Source organism: Macaca nemestrina, chromosome 18, assembly GCF_043159975.1.
Source record: "Macaca nemestrina isolate mMacNem1 chromosome 18, mMacNem.hap1, whole genome shotgun sequence".
NCBI lineage: Eukaryota > Metazoa > Chordata > Mammalia > Primates > Cercopithecidae > Macaca > Macaca nemestrina.
This window is the reverse complement of record NC_092142.1, coordinates 71,302,870-71,322,814: the sequence shown is the minus strand read 5'-3', so window position 1 is coordinate 71,322,814 and position 19,945 is coordinate 71,302,870. Positions and strand designations below refer to the sequence as shown.

Below are 19,945 nucleotides of genomic sequence, written 5' to 3'. Positions count from 1 at the left end.
TAGTAACCTTGGCACTGCCTTGGCTATTTGAGAAGCTGGCCAGTTATTTCAGTCACTGGGTATTTGAGAAGCTGAGCAGCCTTTTGAGCTTCAACCATTCTCACAGTTGTTTAATTTGCAGTTCTTAAGGGATCTAGTGACACCTTCCTACCTCAGCAGAGCAAAAAATGTGGATCCCAGGTCTGGGAACCTAAAAGAAGTAGTAGTAGGTTAGAGTAGTAGGTTAGAATTTCACCTCTATCCGAGACCCAGAAATAATCATTTAAAAATAGAAACGCATATATACAAATATCTAAACACACATACATATGTCTGCATGTGTATAGGGTTGGTCCACATTCATGTTCTTTCACTCCCTCATTCTTTCAGTCATTCACTGAGATGCTGAGTTTTCCAGCATCTCTCAGTCTCTCAGAAGAGACAAGCACAAACACAGCCTGCCAGCATCCAGTGGATCACACCCTACAACAAGCCCAGTGCCTCTTTAGTGGAGAGGGGATTTGCTTTGGGGCGTGGCAAGTTTATGCAAGTCCCTGATTTCTTGCACTGACTGCTCAAAAGCAGAGCTCCATTTAAATTCCATTCCTTCTGGAGAGATCTGTCCTATGACCAGGGTGGATGGTTCAACTCCTCTCTGCATCTGGCAGGCACCCAGGGCACTCTTGCCCAAATGCTTTGTCAGGTAGTTTCCTTGACCTATTTCCTAATGTGCTTTCCAGCCATGGCCCACGTGGTTTCTGTCTGCTCCAGTGCCCCCAAGGCCAACACAGGGGTCATGCTTGGAGACAGCCTCCAACTCTTTGCAGCCTCAGGCTTCTCCAGACTTGGGTGCCAATGCTTTAAGGTCTTCTTTATCCTCTTTGCTGGGCATCACTGCCTCAGTCATGGCTTAAATCTGATACACAAGGTTCTTAATGGGCTTCCATAGCCACGTAGAATTGACACCCTTAGCCTGGCTAATGTGGTTAGCTAGCAAGTTTGCTATCCCTTCCAGGTAAGAAATGCCTTAACCCAGCGAAAGATCTGTCTCCAGATGACTCTTAAAAGCGACTCTAATGGTGAGCCCTTGATGCTGATTATGTGAGGGAATCTTTTTTATTTTATTTTTGAGACAGGGTCTTGCTGTGTTGCCCAGGCTGGAGTACAGTGGCACAGTCAGAGCTCACTGCAGCCTCTCCCAGGCTCAAGTGATCCTCCCCACTCAGTCCCCTGAGTAGCTGGAACTACAGGTGCATACCACTATGCCTGGCTAACTTCTTATTTTTTTATTTTTTATTTGTGTAGAGATGGGTCTCCCTACATTGCCCAGGCTCACCTTGAACTCTTGGCCTCAAGCAATCCTCCAGCATGGCCTCCCAAGTGCTGGGATTATAGGTATGAGCCACTGTGTCCAGCCCATGTGAGGGAGTCTTGAAAATTCTGTGTAGTTCGTCATGTGGGAGAGGTAGCACCCCAGGGTGGCCAAGGGCTTGGCCTGGGTTTGAATCCTGCCTCCTCTCTTTACTAGCTGTGTTACCTTGAACCAGTTTCTCATCCTCTCTGTGCCCCACTTATAAAAAAATGGGGTTGTTAGATAATTAAAAGACCCAGTGCTTATGGGCTGTTGAAGAATTAAATGAATAGATACACAGAAAGCACACAGTACAGTGCCTGGCACATAGGACCCTCCCAATGTTACCTGTTGTTACTAGAAGTTGACTGGCTTTTCTCCTAAAGTACCTGCAGGGCTGGTTCTGCGGACAGCTTTTATGCTTCTAAGGGCTGGATCTTCTCCACTGCAGACAGAAGCTGACAAGACAAGCAGTACTTACTCGTGTTACAGTTTTTATTTCTGCCCCTACTCTGAACTCTTTGAAGGCAGAGGCTATGTTTATCACCCATTCGATTCAACCAACTGGACTGAGCCTCTGTTGTACGCCAGGCATTGCTGGGTATAGAGATAAAGGTGAATGAAAAAACACCAACGTGGTCCTACCTTGTTTCCCGGGTCCCATCCCACAAATGTAGTAGGTTGAAGAAATTGAGGAAGGTTGATATGAATTCTTTTGAATATAGAGCCAGTTTTTACACTCATACTAATGTCCTCATGCCTTTGACATCTGACTAGTTTCATGCTGGGAAAGGCAGCATTTCTTTGGAAGTTTTGACAGGCTGTATGAGTTTTCCACCTTGGTTGGTTGACTTTGCTGATAGGAAGCTGGTCTGAGGATAATTGATTTAGCAGCCTGGATCTTGGAAGTTCCTCATTTACAATCTGTCAAGGTTGATCCTACTTTTAAGAAGCTTTTACAAAGTTTAAAATATCAATGTGTATGGTACGAAATATCAATATGTGTGTCTGCCAATGGCTCAGTTTTGGAGAAGAGAATTGCTGACCCTAAGGGAGTGCAACTAGGAAGCAATGCCTATGTTCCAGGCACCGCGGGACCCTGTAGCCCCTGGTCCTGGTGACTGTGAAAAAAGGGAGAAATTCTAGAAATAGGTGTAATCATGTGAATGTCTTTGTTTAATTTTCTTATCAAGATAAACTGCAATTCTGAACAACATGTGCCGTTCTGAATTCAACACTCCACTCTCCATTCTGTTTGAAGGTCATGTATACTCCTGGGAAAATCCAGGGTTCTCATTTCATGGCTACTGAGGTATTTATTCCCACACTATTTAAATCAATTAAATAAAGTATCATTTACAGTAACATAAACATCAAATGCTTAAGAATAAATCTAATGAAAGAGGTGCCAGAGGTCTGTATCAATATGAACAAGGCATTAAAATTAAAGACAGCCTAAATAAATGAAGAGACATGCTATGTGCATTACTCGAAAGACTCAACAGAGTCAAGATGTCAACTCTCCCCAAAGTGATCTGGAGATTCAATGTAATCCTAATAAAAATCCCAGCAGGACGTTTTGTGAGAATTGGAAAGTCGATTTTAAAATTTACATAAAATGGAAAAGACCTAGAATAATCAAGACAAACTCTGAAAGAAAATAAAGTTGGAACACTTATAACACCAGAGAGCAAGATTTAGTATAAAATTCCCATTCTTGGCCAGGTGTGGAGGCTCTTGCCTGTAATGCCAGCACTTTAGGAAGCTGAGCTGTGTGGATCACTTGAGCCCAAGAGTTCAAGTCCAGCCTGGGCAACGTGGCAAAACTACATCTCTACAGCTACAACAACAAATTGGCTGTGCGTGGTCGCGCATCCCTGTAGTCTGTTACCCGTGAGGCTGAGGTGGGAGGACTGTTGGAGTCCAGGAGGCTGAGGCTGCAGATCGTGCCTCTGCACTCCTGCCTGGGGGACTGTGAATATCCTGTCTCAAAAGAAGGTTCCCATTTGTGAACCCCCAAAATTGGAGACAGGTCTCAGTTAATGTAGAAAGCTTATTTTGCCAAGGTTGAGGACGCACACCCAACACAACCTCAGGAGGTCCTGCTATGTGTCCAAGGCGGCCAGAGCACACTTTGGTTTTATACATTTTAGGGAGACCTGAGACATCCATCAACATATGTCAGATGAACTTTGGTTCTGTCCGCAGAGGCGGGACAACTCTCAAAGCTGGACGGGGGGCGCTACCAGGTCGTAGGTAGATAAGAGACAAATGGTTGCATTCTTTTGAGGTTCTGATGAGCCGCTCCAAAAGAGGCAAAAGGATATGCATTTATCTCAGTGAGCAGGGGGGTGGCCTTGAATAGAATGGGGGGCAGCTTTGCCCTACGCAGTTCTCTGCTTCACTTTTCCCTTTAGCTTAGTGATTCTGGGGCTTTAAGATAGTTTCCTTTAGCACATTATTATTATTATTAATTTTATTTTATTTTTTTTTGAGACAGAGTCTTGTTCTGTCACCCAGGCTGGAGTGCCGTGGCACGATCTCAGCTCACTGCAACCTCTGCCTCCCGGATTCAAGCGATTCCCCTGCCTCAGCCTCCAAGTAGCCAGGACTACAGGTGCCCGCCACCATGCCCGGCTAGTTTTTTATACTTCAGTACAGACGGGGTTTCACCATGTTGGCCAGAATGGTCTCAATCTCCTGACCTCGTGATACACCTGCCTCGGCCTCCCAAAGTGCTGGGATTACAGGCGTGAGCCACTGCGCCCGGCTCCCTTTCACACATTATTAAGACAGTATCACAATGGCTCCAGATTAGACACATAGACTAGTGGAAAAGAATAGAGGATTCAGGAGGAGGCTAACACATACATAATCACCTGATTTATAATAAAGATACCACTGCAATTCAGGGACAAAGGACGGTCATTTTAGCAAATAATATTGGATCGACTGCATGTCTATATGGAAAAAATGAACTTTTCTCTCATATCATATACCAACATTAATTCCAAATGGATCACAAACCTAGACTTGAAAGGCAAAACAATACACTTTTAGAAAAACATATAGGAGAATATTGTCACAACCGTGCAAACATTTCTTAATCAAAACACAGAAATCACTAACTATGAAATTTAAAAAACAGACAAATTAGGACTTATTTAAGATTAAGAACTTCTGTACTTCTGTTCATCAAAACACGAGACTAAGAGAATTAAAAGACAAACCATGGAATGGGAGAACATGTTTACAATACATTTATCCAAAAAAAGACTAGCATTCAGAATATTTTAGAAAAAGACAACAAATCTACAAGGAGAAGACATACTGTAAAGACGATATCTATGTGGTCCAACACAAATCTAAAACGTGCTCTACATCATTTGATATTGGGGAAATGCAAAATTAAAGCCATTATTATTATTATTAATCTTATTTATTTATTTTATTTATTTTTTGAGATGGAGTTTTGTTCTTTCACCCAGGCTGGAGTGCAGTGGTGCGATTTCGGCTCACTGCAACCTCCACCCCCTAGGTTCAAGTGATTCTCTTGCCTTAGTCTCCTGAGTAACTGGGACTACAGCCCCGTGCCACCAAACCCGGCTAATTTGTGTATTTTTAGTAGAGACGGGGTTTCACCATGTTGACCAGGCTGGTCTTGAACTCCTGACCTCAGGTGATCCACCTGCCTTGCCCTCCCAAAGTGCCAGGATTACAGGCTGAGCCACCGCGCCCAGCCTCCATTATTATATTTTACTACACATATGCAGAATGGCAAAACTTAAAAAGTATTGGCAAGGATGCAGAGCAACTGGAACTTTGATATACTGCAGATAGGAGAGTTTATTGGAAAACTGGCAGAATCTATTAAAGCTAGACATACGCCTATCCTATGACACAACCAGGTACATATCCAAGAGAAATGAGTGCAGGTAACCATCAAACGATATATGCAAGAATGTTCATAGCAGCTTGGTTTACAATAGTCCCCAGACGGAATTAATCCATATATCCATCTACAGGAGAATGGATAAATCAATTGTGCTTTAGTCACACAATGGAACACTTCTCAGCAATAAAAAAGGAACCAATGTGACAACATGGATGATTCTCACAGACATTATGTTGCAAAAAACAAGCCAGCAACCAAGAATGCCTACTATTTGATTCTATTTATATGAAGTTCAGGACCAGGCAAAAGTATTCCATCATGACAGATGTCAGGACAGTGGTTACTTTGGTAGGGGAAGGGTGCGGACTGAGAGGAACCCAAAGTAGTTTTCTGTGGTGCTAGAAATATTTCGTATGATACAGATTCATTGAGATGGACACTTAAGATTTGGTATTTTTAGTAAATGATGCTGGATCAACTGTACATCCATATGGAGTAAAATGAGTGTGGTCTCCCTACCTCACTTCCCTGTGTGTATGTAAGCTATTAATAACAGCAAAATTAAAGTACATGTGATACCTCCTTAAGTTAGGAGTGTAATACAGCATTTAAGATTTTTTTTTTTTGAGACAGAGTCTCGCTCTGTCACCCAGGCTGGAGTGCAGTGACGTGATCTTGGCTCACTGCAACCTCCGTCCCCCAGGTTCAAGCGATTCTCCTGCCTCAGCCTCCTGAGTAGCTGGGATTACAGGCGCACACCATCACACCTGGCTAATTTTTGTATTTTTAGTAGAGATGTGGTTTCACCATGTTGGTTAGCCTGGTCTCAAACTCCTGACCTTGTGATCTGCCCGCCCCGGCCTCCCAAAGTGCTGGGATTACAGGCGTGAGCCACTGCACCCAGCCTAAAATGTTTTAAAGAGTTTGCTGCAACATGGAAAATGCCTACAACATTGGGTGATGTAGAAAGTAAAAAGTTTCTCTTCAAAATTTCCCTTCTTGTTAAAGAATAAATCACAAGTGTTAGAAATAATAGTTTCTTTTAAAAACTAACTTCCTTCAAGCCTCCTTGCTTTGTGCTAATAACTCTTTGTTAAGCCCTATCCTATGTAGCTGTTAAATATAAGAAAATAAATACATTCTATGTCCTTGTACTTTAACCAAGATGGTCACAGGCATGTCTCAGCTCGCAGCCTACGCCCCTTCCTTATTTGAGAATGTTATTACTTTTCTAAGTCTTTTCATAAGCAACCTCCTCTTTTCCTTTGTTTTCCTCTGCCATTACCTCTTTAGAAAAAGTTTTAAACCTTTAGCCGACCGGGTGCTGCCTAGACTGTGAGGTCCAGTACCAGCCAACGGAATCAGGACACAGCAGCAGGGTTCGGATGGGTCACATATAAATGTTTTTTACCTCCTTGCCTTTGTTCCATGTGCAATGGGCACCCTTTCTGCAGAAAGTAAAAATTGCCTTGCTGAGAGAATTAAATTTATGTTCAAGTCCTATTTCTTTATGGCACCGGGGAACAAGCATTTTGCATTTCTAACAGGTGAAAAGGGTAGACCAAAAAATTCTATCAAAAGAATGATCAAAATTATGTAAAGTATGCACAGAGAAAATGTGGAGGGAAGTAACACTAAAGTGTTAATAGTGGCTATGGGTTGTCTTGAGGTGGTGAAATTATCGGAGACATTTTTTAAATTTTTTTTTATTTTTTGGTAGTTTACAAAATTTCAAGACTTTTGTAATGGCAGAGTGAACTTTTTGTTTTTTTGACACTGAGTCTCACTGTCGCCCAGGCTAAAGTGCAGTGGCACGATCATAGCTCACTACAGCCTCAATTGCCAGACGCAAGCAATCCTCCCCTCTCAGCCTCCAGTCAATTCCCAGGTGCAAGCAATCCTCCCCCCCAGCCTCCAGTCAATTCCCAGGCACAAGCAATCCTCCCCCCTCAGCCTCCAGTCAATTCCCAGGCGCAAGCAATCCTCCCCACTCAGCCTCCAGTCAATTCCCAGGCGCAAGCAATCCTCCCCCCCAGCCTCCAGTCAATTCCCAGGCGCAAGCAATCCTCCCCCATCAGCCTCCAGTCAATTCCCAGGCGCAAGCAATCCTCCCCCACAGCCTCCAGTCAATTTCCAGGTGCAAGCAATTCTCCCCCCCCCCAGCCTCCAGTCAATTCCCAGGCGCAAGCAATTCTCCCCCCTCAGCCTCCAGAGTAGCTGGGACTACAGGTGTGTGCCACTGTGCTTGGATAATTTTTTGTATTTTCTGTAGAGACGGAGTTTTACCATGTTGCCCATTTTATTCCATGTGGTCTCCAACTCCTGGGCTCGAGCAATCGACCTGCCTTGGCCTCCCAAAGCACTGGGATTATAGGCATGAACCACTGTGCCTGGCTGGCAGAGTGAACTTTTAAAAATCATTTTTTCCTTCTAAAATCAAAACTCTCCCCTTCAAGCTCCTCTGTCAACTGCTGTCCTGGCCTATTAATATTTCAAGCTTTCCTGCTCTTTCTATTCTCCCAACAAAATACATTCCTGCTTTCCTTGGTGGAGTCTTCTGACTTGCTATCTCTCATCTTGACTTGTCCAATGAAAGAGAGAAGCCTTGGGGCTGGATTCTGTTTCTCAAGTTAATGAAAGACGCCCAGGGCAGGAAGGCTGTGTGTGAATGCTCCCCTGTTGCCCAAGACAAGGGGTCAGAGTAATAGAGTTCAGGGTATGTTCAGAGGAAGAATGTGAATTTTCATGCACCTAGTGAGTAAACAATTGTTCTACAGCAGTGGTGAGAAATGGTTCATTTTAGACACCCTAGGAGGGCACCAGTCCGAGGAGGAAGTCTCTCCCTCCATTTCATAGGACCGGCGTTCTCCCCACTTCCCTGGGGACCCACAGAGCTGCAGAGATAGAGGCCATCTCTTCCCTCTGTGGAAAAGTAGCAGCAACTGGACAGAAAAGAAAAAAGAAGCCTGGGGCTGTGACATTTGCAAGACTCTAGATAGAGGACTGTGAAAGGCTGAGGTTTGACAGTTTCTGTGGGGAGGAATGATGGACTGGATGAGCTGGGAGGGGGAGGTGGGCATGAGGATGCCATAGGACAGAAGTGTTCCAGTTTTGGTGGAATCCTTTACAGTCTACAGCGCAGGTTCTCTTTGGAAAACATAGGGTGTAGCTCCCTCCTTCTGGCCATTGAAGGAAAAACTGGGTGGCAAAGCACAGGTAAAGACAAGCTGTGACAGAGGACAGCAGCAACCCAGGGACCTAGGGAGCAGAATTCTAATATCTTCACCCTAGATTCAGTCAGAGCAGCTATTTCCATCATTCCATACACCGGTTCTACTGGTTAACATTTGCTACCTAATGAGTCTTCCCCAAGCTTTTTTTTTTTTTTTTTTTTTTTTTGAGACGGAGTATCGCTCTGTCGCCCAGGCTGGAGTGCAGTGGCTGGATCTCAGCTCACTGCAAGCTCCGCCTCCCGGGTTCGGGCCATTCTCCTTTCTCAGCCTCCTGAGTAGCTGGGACTACAGGCGCCCGCCACCTCGCCCGGCTAGTTTTTTGTATTTTTTAGTAGAGACGGGGTTTCACCGTGTTAGCCAGGATGGTCTCGATCTCCTGACCTAGTGATCCGCCCGTCTCGGCTTCCCAAAGTGCTGGGATTACAGGCTTGAGCCACCGCGCCCGGCCAATCCACATACAACGCAGTATTGACCCTTCCCTCCTGTTGATGGGCATTTGTCTTGTTTCTAGTTACTTTGCTACTACATCAGTGTCACCATGATTATCCAAAAGTAATTCTTTTGTACACTCTAATTTAAGAACCACTAACCCTTTTTAACGAATAAATCAACCTTTTACCGAGTTGCTACTAAATTTCAATTGACTGGTACTTGGGATACACACAGGTGCAGACATTTGACTTAGACATACTGATTTTTCTCATCTGCCTATTTAGGCTAATCAACAGACTATAAAACCCTAAGAACCACTGCCATTGAGTATGGTCTGTGTCGGTCTACACTATAGCTTTAACTAGTTGTGTGATTTCCTGCAAAGAACAATCAGGGAAGACACAATAAACACATTTACTGATTTCAGGCTGGAGAGCTTTTAAGCAATAGGGAGATGTCCACACACAAGGTGGAGAAAATTACTGTGAAAAGGGAATTCTTTCTTTAGAGCCCCATCTAAGCTAGGTTGCAGAAATGTCTACAATGGGTTTAAAACAACTCAAAGTAAGGCCTTCTACAGCGTGAAAATCCTCCAAGATAAAGAGACTGATGGCTCCTGCTGCTGCCCTGTCGTGCTCAGTTGCTGATTTCGGGAAATACTTTGGCAGGTTCATGGGTCACAGAGGTGCCAGGTTTCTTCGGGGTTTGTAATAGAACACCACAGGAAAATCAAGTGTGAAGCAAGAGCTCAGCTCTTAACAGGGGTATTGTTTGTGGTTTTGTTACTGGAAAAGATAGTGACCTTACCAGGGCCAAAGTTATGTAGATACAGGAATTACGAAATGGAGAAGGGGGAGAGGTGAGCTGGTGGCAGCATAAAAAGACCAGCAGATGCCCCACAGCACTGCTCTTCCAGAGGCAAGACCAACCAAGATGAGGTGGGTCCACAGCTTTCCCTCCTGCCTTTCCTCTGGTTCTTTATTTCAGTCTTCTTTGCGTACATTGGTAGAGATGCAGAAATAGAACAAAGAAACGGGCAAATGGGCTAAATTATAGTGAATTAAAGGGCTTAGTGTGTTAAATCTTCTCCTTTTCTGCATCCATAGAAGACAGTGCTGTCTTTCCCAGGAGATGAGATTTACTCTCAGGAGTGTCTTTTTCCTTGAGGTTACATTTTTGTCTTTGTACGGGATGTCATCAGCTCCTGTGGTAGGCTTCCTGGCATTCTGAGTATATTAATTAGCAGATATTTTCCTCTTTAAAAATGTATAATAAGAAAGACTAATTGTAACACATTTGAATGACACATTAATTGACTAGTACCTGGGATATACACTAGTACCTGGGATACAACTAATTAAGGCACTTAGATCTTATAAAAATAAAGACTTTTTGAAATGTTGAAATAATAAGACTAGATTTTTTTTTTTTTTTTTTAAGGATTCTCGCTCTGTCACCAGGCTGGAGTGCAGTGGTGCGATCTCGGCTCACTGCAACCTCTGCCTCCTGGGTTCAAGTGATTCTCCTGCCTCAGCCTCCCGAGTAGCTAGGACTACAGGTGTGCGCCACTATGTCCACCTAATTTTTGTATTTTTAGTAGAGATGGGGTTTCACCATGTTGGCCAGGATGATCTCGATTTCTTGACCTCGTGATCTGGCTGCCTCGGCCTCCCAAGGTTTTGGGATTACAGGCATGAGCCACCACATCCGGCCTAGAAACTATTTTAATAGAAGCATTAGTGCCTGAATGGTCAGCATCTGTTAGCGAGATGGTGAACTGGCAGATGGCACCTGTGCGTCAATGCCCATGGCCACAGTCCTGCTTTTGGACACCAGTTCTCTTCCAGGTAACCTTCTGGCATTTTGGGGTTTGAGATACCATTTCCTAAAGATGAACTATCATAAAATACTAGAAATAACCATATGTTTAAAAGTATATATTTAAGGAGGCCGGGCGCAGTGACTCACAAGGTCAGGAGATCAGACCCTCCTGGCTAACACAGTGAAACCGCATCTGTACTAAAATTACAAAAAATTAGCCGGGCATGGTGGCAGGTGCCTGTAGTCCCAGCTACCCAGGAGGCTGAGGCAGGAGAACGGCGTGAACTCGGGAGGCGGAGCTTGCAGTGAGACAAGATCATGCCACTGCACTCCAGCCTGGGTGACAGAGCAAGACTCCATCTCAAAAAAAAAAAATTGTGTATTTAAGGAAACTTTTATTATGGAAAATATCAAGAAGTAGAGGAATAGCATAAAAAGTCCTAAGTTCCCATCTCTGAGTTATCTACATTTTATTACCAGTATCTTTGGTGTGCCTGAGGGAGGTTTCTCTTTCCTGGAGGGCTCCTCTATTATTGCCAATGTACTTTCCTGAATGCAGCCAGAAACTGAGCCCCTACTCGCCCCACACCCACGTGCCTTCCTATCCCTCTCTGAAGCTTCTGCAGAATTCCCAGCAGGACAGAGCTTGCTGGAAGCTTGGCACGCTCAGAAGCTGCTAAAGCATGTGTCTGCGGGGGTGGGGGTAACTTCTTGGTCCTAACACATCCATATATCGATTTTCTTTCTGGCTGCTAAGTGGGAGGAGTGTGTGTGTAGGCATGTGTGCGTGTGTGTGGGTACACACATGTGTGTGTGGATGCATGCATGTGTTGTGAAGCAAGGAGACCAGCTTTCCACTCCTTCCTGTCTTCTCTCTGCAGTGCTCTGGGAGCTGTTGTTGCCCTCCTGCTCTGGGGACAGCTTTTTGCAGTGGACTCAGGCAACGATGTCACGGATATCGCAGGTCAGTCTTTGGTTGGGTAGGAGCGTGCATCCCGGGCGCCGCCGCATCCCCCTCTGACCCTCTCGGGTCTGCGCTCTCTCTCTGAGAACACCCAGCTGCCCCTTCTTATCTTGACCTCTGGGCTTTCAGGACCGTGAAGAACATTGGGGTTCCTGCCAGAAATGAGGGGAGCTTGTGCTTCCGTTGGCTTCTATTCAGGGTGGAAGGAGATTGATGTGCAGAGCAGCTTCCACTCATCTGACTTTTCATGGTTCACTGGGAACAATTTCCAAATAGTAAACTCTCTTGCTTCTCTCTCTTTGCAGATGACGGCTGCCCAAAGCCCCCCATGATCGCAAATGGCTACGTGGAGCACTCGGTTCGCTACCAGTGTAAGAACTACTACAGGCTGCGCACAGAAGGAGATGGTAAGACGTGGACAACTGTCTCTATGCCCTATGGACGGTGCTGGGGTGATTCGCCAGAAAGGTCATTGCTCTCCTTGGAGCCAGGAGATTTAGATTCTAATAAGCCTTTTGTTGTCAGTAGCTGTGGCCCTTTGGGCAGACGAACTTTTGTCAGCCTCAAGTTTTCTGTTTTGTTAAGGGGAGGCCATGCCATGCAGCCTACCTATCTCAGAGTCAGATTTCCATCTCCAGCGGGAGATGTGGGAAAAGGAGGAACACTGATGACAATAGGTCACCCCCACCTAGTGAGTCCTGCTGTCCTGGCACTGCTCTAAGTGCTTCATATTTATTTACTCACTTAGTCCTCACAGTATCCCTCTGAATAGAGGTTATTGTTCTCACTTTGCTGATAAGGAAACGGAGGCACAGACAGGTTGAGTCTCTTGCCCAAATTCAGGCAGCCTGTAAGACGCAGTCAGGATTTGAACCCCGAGCCCTCCGTGTGCTGCCTGGCTGTGACCAACATGACCACAGTGTGTTCTGCTGGGCGTAATGGAGTCCACGCACTTAAGTTTCCAGCACAGCACTCTTTCCCTCCTCCTCATGTTCTCTCTCCTTTTCCCCTTCCTATTTGTCCCCTTTTCCTCTTCCTTTTAATTCTTCTCTTTAAATGCCTTCTCACTCTGCTCTGGGTGCAGACTTGACTTTGCCTTTGGCTCATTTCTTGCCTTTTGTTTCAGGAGTGTACACCTTAAACAATGAGAAGCAGTGGACAAATAAGGCTGTTGGAGATAAACTTCCTGAATGTGAAGCAGGTGGGTGCTGAGCACTTTACCAGTGCAGTCAGACTTCTGGGTGGGAACGTCCTAGAGGCACAGCCTTCCAGTGCGGCTTCCTCTGAGCACACAAGAGCCAAGAGGAGGGATGTGGGAGAACCGTAGCTGGCCAGGGAGAGACTTAAGCAGTTAGGTGGTAACTCCCTAAGGGTCACTAAGGGTCTAAGGGTCTTGATCATTGGGGCCTGAAGGGCACTGGCTGAATCCACTGTCTACACTGCCCACAGATCAGGAGAGCCTGTGCATACAGAGAACCTGCTAGAGAGCCCTGGGTCTAAAGAGAAGCAAGCTCCAGGGAGAACAAGTCAAGGGATAACATACAATCTTAATCCATGGAAGCCTAGAAGGAGGTTGGACGTGGGCTGGGACTGCTGCTTCTCGTTATTAGCAGGAGCTGTTGTTCTCTCCTTTCCTTCTCGGAACCAGAGGCAAAGGCCCAGTCTCTTCGGCTCTTACTGGTGTGGAACTGCCAACCTGCCTCATGATAACTGCACTATCTACAAAATCTGAGCTCCAGTCAATGATGCTCTAGATTCCTCTTTCTTCAGAGAGAATGAATTATTGTAGCTCCTAGCCCTTTCAATGAATTTCAGGGAATTGTGGAAATTCCTTTGTTGGGATAATTGTTTAAATATAATACAGTTCACCAGCCAGGGCTCAAAAATCTCAGTATTTCCCATTTCCTTTGTTAGAAAAGTGGGAAATAGAGCTTTTTGTAATGTAAACAATTAAAAAAACAGAATTATTTTAAAACTGCAACTATTGGGAATGAGATGAGCAGGCGGTAAGGGCAAAGCATTTAATTCTTTCTAGTTTACGCAGCAGTGACAGCCGCCCATGCTTTTACCCCTCTTTCTCAGATGGAAAGGCTCTTGCACATTTCCACTCACGAGTGTCTTGCTCTCCTTGACAGTATGTGGGAAGCCCAAGAATCCGGCAGATGCAGTGCAGCGGATCCTGGGTGGACACCTGGATGCCAAAGGCAGCTTTCCCTGGCAGGCTAAGATGGTTTCCCGCCATAATCTCACCACAGGGGCCACGCTGATCAATGAACAATGGCTGCTGACCACGGCTAAAAATCTCTTCCTGAACCATTCAGAAAATGCAACAGCGAAAGACATTGCCCCTACTTTAACACTCTATGTGGGGAAAAAGCAGCTTGTAGAGATTGAGAAGGTGGTTCTACACCCTAACTACTCCCAGGTAGATATTGGGCTCATCAAACTCAAACAGAAGGTGCCTGTTAATGAGAGAGTGATGCCCATCTGCCTACCTTCAAAGGATTATGCAGAAGTAGGGCGTGTGGGTTACGTGTCTGGCTGGGGGCGAAATGCCAATTTTAAATTTACTGACCATCTGAAGTATGTCATGCTGCCTGTGGCTGACCAATACAATTGCATAAAGCACTATGAAGGCAGCACAGTCCCCGAAAAGAAGACACCGAAGAGCCCTGTAGGGGAGCAGCCCATACTGAATGAACACACCTTCTGTGCCGGCATGTCTAAGTACCAGGAAGACACCTGCTATGGCGATGCGGGCAGTGCCTTTGCCGTTCACGACCTGGAGAAGAACACCTGGTATGCGGCTGGGATCCTAAGCTTTGATAAGAGCTGTGGTGTGGCTGAGTATGGTGTGTATGTGAAGGCGACTTCCATCCAGGACTGGGTTCAGAAAACCATAGCCGAGAACTAATGCAAAGCTGGCCAGAGGCCCTTGCCTGAAAGCAAGATTCCAGCCTGGAAGAGGGCAAAGTGGACGGGAATGGACGGGATAAGATGTGGTTTGAAGCTGATGGGTGCCAGCCCTGCATTGCTGAGTCAATCAATAAAGAGCTTTCTTTTGACAATCTTGAGTCTTTTTTATTTGCTCCTTTATGGTCCAGGGTAGCCAGAAGGTATAGAGTCTACTGGGATTATGGAAGAGAACACCCCAAACCCACTGGAAATCCCGAAGGTGATACAAACTCTTCCACCTTAGGGAATCATGCTCACTGACTGAGTGCCTATTGAATGCTAGGCCCCAGAAAGGCAACTGTTGTCCTTGTGTTACAGAGAAGGAAACAGAGACTCAGAGATGGTAAGTGAGTTGCTTAAGATTACATAGCCATGAAACAATGAAGCAGAACTTTGAACCCAGCCCTGTTTGATACAAATTCAGAGCTCTTTTCACTGCATGCTGTTGCCTCTTCAAAGTGAATTAGGAGAAAAGGCGTGGCCTGCTGAGGAAGAGGCTAGTTCAAAGTGGGATGGGGAGAAAGTGTTTTGACACAGACAGTACTTCAGAGTTTGGGATCTAACCTACCAGCACTCTGGAAAACAAAAGACAATGATGTAAAGGCAGGATCTCTGGACTTGCTGAGTGCAAATCACAGATTGGTCCATACATTTGCTACGTAATTTAGGCTTCCTGGCCATCAGTTCCTGGTCTCTTCCATGAAGGACTTGAGCCAGGCAATGGCTAATGTCCCTATCAGCAATAACCTTCCGGGACTCTGTAAAGAGTGGGAGGTAGAGTCCCTGCCTCAGTACAAGCTGCTTTTCCTACTTGGAACAAACCCACCTTTCACCAGGAATCAAATGCAAGCTGGCTGAGCCTCCTCTCCTGATGGCAGGTCACGCTATCAATGGTCTCCCAGAAGAAAGGTTCTGGAACTCTGATAAACAGAAGCTGTTCTAATGAATTTTTTCTTGCTATAAGCCTTCAATACCCTGACCAATCACCACTGTGCCTTCTTCTTATGCCAAAACACGGCCCCTCCTTTGCAGGGTGTAAAACGACACTGATGTCACTCTCTCTCACCAGGGTCTGGCCATCTCTCTGAAGCTCTTCTCACAGGCACCCTGCAGATTCATCAATAAACTTCAACAGGTTAGCGCTAGTAGGCCAATAAGACACACACCTATATTCTAGAATCTGTGAAAGACATAATAGCCACAAACTGGAAAATAATATACCTCTTAAAAAAAAGCCTCTCAGAACACAGTCACTTACACCTTTTCCTCTTGTAGTTCTCTTCAGCACCAAGTTTCTTGGAAGAACAAGCTATTCCCCAGTTTTCTTAAACAATTGTCTGATCGTATTAAGTAAGTGGCTCTGGTAAAATAACAGTAAGAGAAACGCTGTGGCATTCTCTTGATCGCTCATCTTCTCTGCCTTCCTCCCCAGCACCACCTCCTGGCCCAGCCTGTGGGCTTCTGCAACACCAAACTCCATGTTGTTCTCTGACACATCTGGCCGTCGCCAGCCCCTGGGTTTTATTTTCTTGGGGCCCCTCTGCTGAAATTCCCTTCCCCTTGCTGTATAAACACCTCCTACTCTCCTTCAACACGCAGACACTGCCTCCTCTAAGGAGCCATCTGTACTTATGTAGCTGTGAGCATAGGATACGGCATACAGCAGGCACTTAATAAATACTTGTGGAATGGAAAGCAACTAAGATAGGATCAAAAATACAAATCAGGACTTGAGAGAAAGATGATCAAAAGCCCTCAGGAGGGTTCTGGGCTCGGTATCTCACGCCTGTAATCCCAACACTTTGGTAGGCTGAGGCGGGCGGATCACTTCAGGTTGGGAGTTTGAGACCAGTCAGAGCAACATGGAGAAACCTCGTCTTTACTAAAAATACAAAAAATTAGCCAGACATGGTGGCATATGCCTGTAATCCAAGCTACTCGGGAGGCTGAGGCAGGAGAATTGCTTGAACCTCAGAGGTGGAAGTTGTGGTGAGCTGAGAGCATGCTGTTGTACTCCAGCCTGGGCAACAAGAGTGAAACTGTGTCTCAAAAAAAAAAAAAAGAAAAAAGAAAAAAAAGAAAAAAAAAAAGACCACCACAGGAAAATCAAGTGTGAATCAAGAGCTCAACTCTTAATAGGGGTAATGTTTGTGGTTTTGTTACTGGAAAAGATAGTGACCTTGTCAGGGCCAAAGTTATGTAGACACAGGAATTACGAAATGGAGAAGGGGGAGAGGTGAGCTGGTGGCAGCATAAAAAGACCAGGAGATGCCCACAGCACTGCTCTTCCAGAGGCAAGACCAACCAAGATGAGGTGGGTCCACAGCGTTCTCTCCTGCAAAGCTTTCCTCTGGTTCTTTATTTCAGTCTTCTTTGCGTACATCGGTAGAGAAGCAGAAATAGAACAAAGAAACAGGGGAAATGGGCTAAATTATAGTGAACTAAAGGGCTTAGTGTGTTAAATCTTCTCCTTTTCTGCATCCATAGAAGACAGTGCTGTCTTTCCCAGGAGATGAGATTTACTCTCAGGAGTGTCTTTTTCCTTGAGGTTACATTTTTGTCTTTGTAGGGGATGTCATCAGCTCCTGTGGTAGGCTTCCTGGCATTCTGAATATATTTATTAGCAGACATTTTCCTCTTTAAAAATGTATCATAAGAAACACTAGTAGCAACACATTTGAATGACACAATTAATTGACTAGTACCTGGGATATACGCTAGTACCTGGGATACATCTAATTAAGACACTTAGATCTTAAACACTACAAAGACTTTTTGAAATGTTGAAATAATAAGACTAGAAACTTTTTTTTTTTAAAGAAGGATTCTCGCTCTGTTACCCGGATGGAGTGCAGTGGCGCGATCTCAGCTCATTGCAACCTCCACCTCCCTGGTTCAAGCAATTCTCCTGCCTCAGCCTCCCGAGTAGCTAGGACTACAGGCGTGTGCCACCATGCCCAGCTAATTTTTATTTTATTTATTTATTCATTTATTTTTTGAGACGGAGTCTCACTGCATCACCCAGGCTGGAGTGCAGTGGCGTGATCTCAGCTCACTGCACGCTCCGCCTCCCGGGTTTACGCCGTTCTCCTGCCTCAGCCTCCCAAGTAGCTGGGACTACAGGTGCCCACCATCACTCCCGGCTAATTTTTTGTATTTTTAGTAGAGATGGGGTTTCACTGTGTTAACCAGGATGGTCTCAATCTCCTGAGCTTGTGATCTGCCCGCCTCAGCCTCGCAAAGTGCTGGGATTACAGGCGTGAGCCACAGTGCCCGGCCATGCCCAGCTAATTTTTGTATTTTTAGTAGAGATGAGGTTCCACCATGCTGGCCAAGATGATCTCAATCTCTTGATCTCATGATCCGCCTGTCTTGGGCTTCCAAAGTACTGCGATTACAGGCGTGAGCCACCGTGCCCTGCCTAGACACTATTTTAATAGAAGCAAATAGTGCCTGAACAGTTGGCATCTGTTAGTAAGAGGTGAACTGGCAGACGGCACCTGTGCGTCAATGCCCACGGCTACAGTCCTGCTTTCAGACACCAATTCTCTTCCAGGTAACCTTCTGGCATTTTGGGGTTTGAGATACCATTTCCTAAAGGTGAATTATCATAAAATACTAGAAATAACCACATAAGTGTTTAAAATTATTGTTAAGTACAGTAAGAAATTCTTCTTCAAAAGTTTAGCCTGCTTAAGTTTCCTTGTCCTTTGTTCCCTGCTTTCAGGGCCAGACTTCCTTACTCTCTGTTCCGCCTGCCCTGGTAAACAACCTTCCTGCCAATCCTTATCTAGATAGCCCACATTCCACATCTGCTACCCACTCTGTGAATTACCCCTCTCATGGGAACGGCTTCTCCCACCAAAACTGATCTTCCTGCCTTCCCAACAGTGTAACCGCATTCCCGCACTTTTCAAGTTAGCCAACCGGGTTCAGCTTAGATCGTGCGGTACAACTCCAGTCAATGGAGGCAGGACACAGTAGCAGGGACAAGCTGCGTTAGAGATAAAGACCTCTGCTTTCCTTTGTTCGGGGTGCTCTTGTGGCAACTGGACTCATCAGGAACTCTTCTGCAAAAGTAAATTTGCCTTGCTGAGAGACCTTTTGTCCTTTGTCTCAGTGCTAGTTCTTCTTGGCAGCACTGAGCATTTGTTTCCAACAAATTTGGTGGTCCATATGGTGAAAACATTCTCCTCTGGGAAAGGGTCTTTGATCACCTCTCCTGAGGAGACATGTCCTGCTGCCTTGTTGCAGTGGCCTCACGAGTAAGGAATTGAGACCCACCCTGTGTGATGAATAACCTGACTCTCAACAATGCCGGGAGAAAAAGGCTTGCAACACCATGGCGACCAGGTAACTCTGTGCGCAGACCAAGCTAACAAATGTCGCAGGAGTGACAAAGTACTTCCTTGGTGGTCATTACATTCTGGTGGTTGAAAGTCCGTGAATGGTAACAAGCGCTACTGCTCTGCAGAGTGAATGAATCCAATCTTCGGATCCGCGGTTGCCTCATATGGCTTAGCCTTCTCGGAAGGATCCTGACGTTGGGGTTATAGTCCTGCCAGTGCTAAGCGGGCCTTGAAATTCCCAGGAGGAAAGCGGGCAGAGTGGATGAAGTGAAAAGAGAAGAGTGTGAAGAGCCTCCACGAGGTGGGGCTAAAAGATAGGCAAGAAATCCCTAATACGAGGGATTGAGCCACAGAAAGCTCCAGATAGAAAAAAAAAATCCCTAATATGAGGGACTGAGCCACAGCAAGCCTCTAGTAGGCAAGAAATCCCTAATATGAGGGATTGAGCCTAGCTAAGACCCAATATAGGAAACACCCCAAGAAAGACGGAGAGTAAGAAGGATAAAAATAGTAACAAGGATATACCCCCTGATAGTCCCCTAGGTTTCATGTTAAAATATTGGAAAGATAATGAGAGGACTAAGCCTAAGAAGCAGCAGCAAATGATAAAATATTGCTGCTTCATTTGGACCCAAGGTTCCATCCTCAAACCCTCAATCTTCTGGCCAACATATGGGTCAAATGAGGATGTAATGTGTCAACTCCTAATCCGATATGTTAATGATAAAAGTCCGGTTTCTCAAGAAGAACTAGACTATGCTCATTGTTGGAGGCAGGGACCTGTCTTCCTCTTTCCCTTAAAGACAACTAGGGAGGAACCCAATACGGCATCTCAAATTGAGAAGTCAGACAAGCCGACTCCCACACCTAAAGTCAGCACATGGGATCCCTTAGACTGTCTTCTTCCACTTACTGCCCCTAATCCTAACCACCCCCACTCCTCAGGCAGCTGCCACTGCCCCAGAT

The 19,945-nt window shown here is 45.5% G+C and overlaps 2 protein-coding genes across 4 annotated transcripts in view; one reads left to right on the top strand and one right to left on the bottom strand.

Annotated features, from left to right (window-relative positions):
• The window catches only part of LOC105491323 (thioredoxin like 4B), a 68,888-nt gene that overhangs the window by 19,742 nt on the left and 29,201 nt on the right, over positions 1-19,945 (bottom strand). The gene's annotated exons all lie outside the window — the stretch shown is intronic.
• Positions 9,674-14,743, top strand: H (haptoglobin). Its single transcript, XM_011757657.3, has 5 exons — positions 9,674-9,828; positions 11,593-11,675; positions 11,981-12,082; positions 12,802-12,876; positions 13,811-14,743. Exons 1-5 carry the CDS (start codon positions 9,782-9,784, stop codon positions 14,587-14,589), a joined length of 1,086 nt encoding a protein of 361 aa, XP_011755959.3. The 5' UTR covers positions 9,674-9,781; the 3' UTR covers positions 14,590-14,743.